General features: G+C 52.1%; 1 protein-coding gene across 1 annotated transcript in view; it reads left to right on the top strand.

The window, feature by feature from the left end:
• Positions 1–1431: 1431 nt before the first annotated feature.
• LOC144151931 (flavin-containing monooxygenase 5-like) overlaps positions 1432–6492 on the top strand; it is a 73775-nt gene continuing 68714 nt past the window's right edge. Inside the window, exon 1 of the mRNA XM_077683102.1 lies at positions 1432–2308. Coding sequence (XP_077539228.1) covers positions 1463–2308 — 846 coding nt within the window. The 5' untranslated portion in view covers positions 1432–1462. The remainder of the gene's footprint in view (positions 2309–6492) is intronic.

Genomic DNA, 6492 nt, shown 5'->3' with positions numbered 1-6492 from the left:
TAACATCGTGAGCAATGTGTGGCTTCTACGGTGCCACTCAGGCCTCGGCAGTGCGGCGAACGGTTTCACCCCACTGGTTGCACGCGGCGTGGGGCGGAGGGAACGCTGCGTACATTCGCTGCCTTCGTACTCCTATCTCGACGGACCGATACACAGCGACACTATTCCCATCGCCCAGGCTATCCACTGGCCCCTCACCCATCCCAGACCATCTGTACCGCACGACCTAAGCCGATACCAATCATGTTTAAGGCAAACAAACAATATTAGCTTAGTTAACGGAACGACGATTTGCTCGATCAATCTCGCTTTTTTATGCATACAAACGCTTTTTTTTTTCTATGGTAGGCGACCCGAGCAAGAAAATTCGTTTCAGGTTAATTAAACTGTTCGCTGTCATTGTTTAACTGTCATTGTCATTCAGCCATGCGGTATCATGGGGACAATGTCTGACCGTTGCCAACCTATTTGGTATCTCGGGAAAAAAAGAAAAAAAGAAATGAGCATGACATCGGCACAAAACTCGTCACAAGCCCTTGACCATGGCCGCTCCGCAAAAATTCAGAGTGCAGAGCTGGCGAAAGCTGCGGGATAGGTTCTTTAGGAAGAACGTACGCAGAAATTTTTCGTTTTTCTTTCACATCAACTTTTATAGTAAAAAACGAATAAAACGAATGATGTGAAGGTCATAAAACTGCTTCCCCCAGCCTGATGAAGCACACGCTGCCGCCTAGTGTTCAAACAAGGCTCCTTGAAAATGTTTCTTTTTTGTTCATTCCGCTTTTCTGATGGAGGCGAAAAGTGAAAACGCCCCTGTGTTCGAGATTTCGGCACACGTTAGAGATTCCCAGGTGGTCAAAATTAATCCGGAGCCCTGCACTACGGCGCGCCTTGTCGCCTGTGTAGCGTCGGCGCGTTAAACCCTACAATCAATCAATCAATCAATCAATCAATCAATCAATCAATCAATCAATCAATCAATCAATCAATCAATCAATCAATCAATCAATCAATCAATCAATCAATCAATCAATTTTGTGTTAATTCGAGATACTCTTACGCAAAAATTCCTGCTCCAGATTGGTATGACCCCCCTAATGTTCTTTCCTGACATTAGAAAAATATTCGGTCGTTTGTTTCGGGCCACAAGGAGTGAAATCGCTTTGCTGATGAAGTCGTCAAGCCGGATCGATACGGGGGTGAACCATGCTACTCAGGTCAGTGATCGGTACTCTCGCGTAAGCCGCTATTGACGGATCCTGTCTGGACGCCGATTTTCGGGTGGACGTGACACAGTGCACGTCTTTGTGAACCGAAGTGGCACCGCGTGCAGTGTTTGCCAGTTCACGCACGGGGAAGAGACCGGAGAGTTCACGCGGGCGGCGTAGCGCGGACAGCGTTATGGGACCCACACCCGAAAAAACCGGGTGGAGGTCATTGACAGTGGGTGGGCGAGGGGGAAATGTTTTTACGCATGGTAGAAAGACTCTTCCGCCTTCTACCGACCCCAGCTACCGGGACACCCCCTTCCCCCCTCCCCGGTCACGTGGCCGCAGCCCAAAGAGACCGACCGGGCCAGGGCGAACACAAGCCGGGTCGGCAAGCCATGACGAACAACTCAGCGGAGGCGGCGGCGGGCGCCGAAACGTCGGCGGCGGCGCCGGCGAGCCGGCGCCAGCGCGTGGCCGTCATCGGAGCCGGGGCCAGCGGCCTGGCCGCGGTCAAGGCGTGCCTCGAAGAAGGCCTGGACGTCGTCTGCTACGAGCGCGCGGACGCGCTGGGTGGGCTATGGCACTACACGGACACCGTGGAGCGCGGGCGCGCCTGCGTCATGCGTTCGACGGTGATCAATTCGAGCAAGGAGATGTCCGCCTTCAGCGACTTCCCACCGGACGCCAGGCTGCCCAACTACATGCACAACTCGCTCATGGCGCGCTACATCGAGGACTACGGGAGGCACAGCGGCGCCGCCGATCGCGTTCTTCTCCGCCACGAAGTGTCCGACGTGAAGCCGACGGCCGGCTACGACAGGTGGACCTTGAAGGTGCGTAGGCTTGACACGGGCGACGAGTTCGTGAAGGAGGTGGACGCCGTCATGCTGTGCACGGGACACCACGCGCACCCGATCTGGCCCGAGTTCAAGGGGCTCGGCGACGAACGCGGCGCGGGTAGTGTGTTCGCCGGCCGCGTGATGCACTCGCAGGACTACCGCAGGCCCCGAGGCTTCGAAGACCGCCGGGTTCTCGTCGTGGGCCTGGGCAACTCGGCCGGAGACCTGGCCGTCGAGCTCGGGGGCGTCTCCGAACAGGTGAGGACTCTGCGCTCGTACACAGCCGCATCTTTTCGAACGGCTCACCCTTACTCAATTACCTTGTCCTACGCCGACGCCATACTTACATGAAACTGCCTGTTAGCGGGGTCACCCGACTGGTTGGAGTGGCCAAGCCGATGCTCTGGGCCAAACGAGTGGGGAAGGAGAGGCGCGGGATAGAAGCGAGGGTAAATAGAGCTCCACCTTTGCGCTTCTCTTTTTTAAATGCGTACGCATTTTTGCGTGTACTCGATGAAGGTCCCGTCTTTTCCGCCTGCAACGGTTGATGCGTCGCATTTCCGACGCATGAAGGAATATGCTATATTAATGAAAAAATAGGCATAATGTGTAGAAACTTGTTGTAGATGGAAAAAAGCAGTATTGAGATTAGAACCTGTGACTTCACGGTTTGAATGTAGGCACCTCACCCACTACACGATAGGTAATATTTTCGTAATTCTTTTTTTGGTGGTATTTAATTTACGAATATTAAATTGCGAATACAAGAACTATTATCAAGTCGCAGTGGTTGCCAAGCTGCATATGAAAACCTTGCCGGTTGAGAAGTGGCCACATAGTAGAAATATTGTTGTGTTTTCTGTGAATTGTACGGTTTCGGATATGCAGGAAATAACTGAAAACTTCTTCACTCACTACAAAGAGGCTGTATTGTATGGGATGTTCTTCAGAGGATACTGCAGACGTACTTTGACTTGGCACACCACAGTCTGCGATACCTTGTAGCTCCCGGAAATAACGGGCCTTATGAATTTTTTTAACGCGCGTTGGGCAAACAGTGATGGTATCCTCCAACTTGCACTTGGTCGAATTCGCCTAAAAGAGTTTATATTGCCGTAATTACCTCATTGGTATCCTGTCCTGCTTCGGTTTACATCACAGCCTCTTACTAACAGTAATTAAAATGTCACTGTTTAATTTATTCGCGAGATTCCGGATCTTTCGTTTCATTTGTATTTTTTTAACTTTGTTTTCTTGAAGCTGTGTAATACGGGTAAGTACATACGTTCCCCCTTTTGTAATGCCCTCGGGACTTTAAGGCGGACATAAATTAAATGAACATTGAGCACATTACCGGTTAGTTCGCGTAAGCAGCACAAAAGAGGTCTGTCGCGTCGGCTGCCCAATGCGGACCCGGGGCTCTAGCATCAGGCCGCTGTTCCCAGGAATAACACCGAGTCAAGCGGAAGCACACGTGATTGCATTCCCACGGTACTGACCACGGTGTCAGTCGTCCAGCCGTGCAATGCCTGAGATCCCGCTATGGAGGTAGCCTGGTCCATCCGGAGGGCGCTAATCTCGAACATTACAGCTCTTCTTCCCCACACTGCATGGTGCGCAGCGGTGCAAATTCCCGGCACCACCGCGTCCTGTTTTTCACCACACTCATCGTTCGCTGATAAAGAACGAAGACGCAGAAACTGCGGAAGAAACGACCGAAGGAGGCACAAAGCGTCGCGGCTACTCTTAACACTGACTGAGCGAAAGAAGAGGAGAGACGCTGTGCTAACGCAGTCAGACACCACGCGGAAAGTTGTAGTGCACAAGAAATACAAGCGCGTTTGTTCGCGAAACGGGAGTTAACCTATACTTGTAGCATAGTATTTATGCCAACGGGCATACTATCGCAAAAAAAAATACAAGCGCGTGCGTGAGGAACAAGTCCGTGCAAAGCTCGGAAAATAAAAACGCGGAATGCGTCGTCAACCACGCGCCGATGCCCGTCCGTACGAACAACAACGAGAGCATAAGTACTTCAAAGGAAAATTCGGAGACGAATTGCAACCACGTGCAACGTATGGGACGGGTTGCGGTTTTGCTCAGGCGTCAAAAAATAGCAGCCGAACCACTATGACATGCTGTTCGCCGAGTATTCCCCGACGGAGACGGAACGAACTGTCTGCTGTGCAGCACGTGCAAACGTTCTCTGAGCGACGGCGCCATTTCTCGCGTTTCTGCGGGATCCGTTATCCACCGCGGCCCGCGCACATCTCCCGCCGTTGAACGACATCGGCGAGCGCCTCTATCCTCCTCGGATCCCCTTCATGTCCACAAAGAGGCTTATTAACCACGCACAGTTCAAGATCGTGGGCTAAATAGTTACCGTCTACGCAAACGAGATGGTCACTTCGCTGCCGTGCAACGCGTCGGGCAACATGCACGAGCAGATGCTTACGCATACTTTTGGTAACTGCAAGACGAGTTTATGCGGGATTTTTATTTTTTTGTGGCTCAGGTCTGCACGGAACCATGTTACGGATTGTTCAGTGCCTGTTTTCAATTCACCTGAGTGATACCCTGCTTTGGTCGGTAATGAAACAAGGGCACACAAAGTAATTTCCCGGGGTTTATTTTTCTTTTCCTCTTATTAAAAAACGTCTCTGACGAGGGAATAGAAATTTGTGCACGATCTTTATATTTCATTACACTGTTTCAAATATTTGCATTTTTATGTGAGTGATTGAGTGGGTGGGTGGGTGAGTGAGTGAGTGAGTGAGTGAGTCGCACTCAGCTTCACTATACCCCTACCGAAGCGGGGTTCCTCGGCTTGGTCAAGCTGCCGTCTGGCAGCTTTCATCGCGCTATTATTGTGTATCAACAATGAAAAACAAGCGTAAATAATTGTGTCATAATGCGGTTCACAAACATTTGAAACGGTGTTATCTATGTGTTTATTCCAGACTTCACTTATGTACCATTGCCCGTGGACGTCAAGTATGTTAATTGCAACTCAACTAGCCACTGTGGGCGCTTATTGAATTCAGTGTCTTACGCTCCCATATTGGATGATTCACATACATCAACGAGACGAACAAGCCGGAGTCCTTCGCACCTCTGCGAGCAATCTGGCCGGCAAAACTTGTCATAAAATAATTCAAATCGGCGCTGGGTGCCCAGGCAACCCTCGCCCGGACTATGAGGTGGGTCGTTGTGGCAAAGTTGCGGTACAATTTAAACTACCTGGTCTCTGTAACTTGCCCGAAATCGCGCGCACACGGTTTTGTATTTCCGGCTTTCAGGTGCCGTAGCAATGGCGCTTGTAGGCCAGGTAGCCCAGAATGTCTCCTTGCTAGCACAGCGCCTCAGAAACAGCACACCTCAGACATCGACCTGTGGTATAGGCGAGGTCATACTGTTCCTACTTTCAAAGCGGCGATGCGATGCGATGAGGCTTTGAGGCCCAAACGCGCAATGGCGAATGGACGGAATTTCAACATCGAAGAAGACTCGCGGGAGGTAAAGGCCCTCCCTTCTCCTCTGCTCTCCGTTTAGAGCAGTGTTATAACGTTGTCAAAGGGAGCAATGCACTCCTCACTTTTGGAGTGCTCTTCTCGGGGAGGGGGAAGTGCGCCCGGAGTAGACCGGCGCTGCCTTCAAGGTCCCTCCCTCGCTGCACCGCCGTTATGTGTGCCAGCGTGCGTGAGTGCGCGGCTCCGCGGTCACGGCCGGCGAGGAGGAACCGGTTGCCGGGTGGCTCCGCTGCTGCTATTAGGGGCCGCGAGTGCGCCGGGGCGGAATCCTTGCAGGCCATCGGCCTTCCGAGTCTAGGTCATCCGAAACTGGGGCACCGCCACTCCCGCCTCTCCTCGCGTCCTCTCGAGACGGTCGCGAGACGGCGGAAGCTGCCAGTGGGCGGGACGCGGCAAGGAGGAGGCCCGCTTGGCTCTCTATGCACTACAGAGCAGCATCGTCGTTCTCCAAAATTGGCTCGCTTACTGAATGCCCTTGGATTCGGTTGCGTGAGCTGGAGGACACGTTATGGTGCGCAGCAACGGTTGGTTAACGCAGCCTCACAAGCGGGCCACCCGCCCATAGGGACGATTTCGCTTCGACGCTCCGGGGTGGCGGAGGAAAACATTTGACGCAGCGAGGACAACCCCCGTGCTGCAGTTGCGTATACTATAGCTTTGAGGCGACCGTGAATAGCGCCACAGCGGCGCGCTGCACTAAAGCCAACGTAAGCACGAAATCTGCGGCCACGTCTGCCAACGAACGTAACGATGGCGGGCAAATAGACGCCCTGTCCTACATGAACAATATGCCTGTAAACAACCTTCCTTCCCTCCTCCTTTCTTTCTTCTCTCGTTCTTCTCTCTATTTAATTTTTCTTTCATTCATACATTCGCCACTATTGTTAACGGAATTAAAGTGCGAGCATGTTT

This window comes from Haemaphysalis longicornis, unplaced genomic scaffold (assembly GCF_048455015.1).
Source record: "Haemaphysalis longicornis isolate Haplotype H1 unplaced genomic scaffold, Haemaphysalis longicornis Haplotype H1 scaffold_9, whole genome shotgun sequence".
NCBI lineage: Eukaryota > Metazoa > Arthropoda > Arachnida > Ixodida > Ixodidae > Haemaphysalis > Haemaphysalis longicornis.
This window is presented reverse-complemented; position numbering and strand designations above follow the sequence as displayed.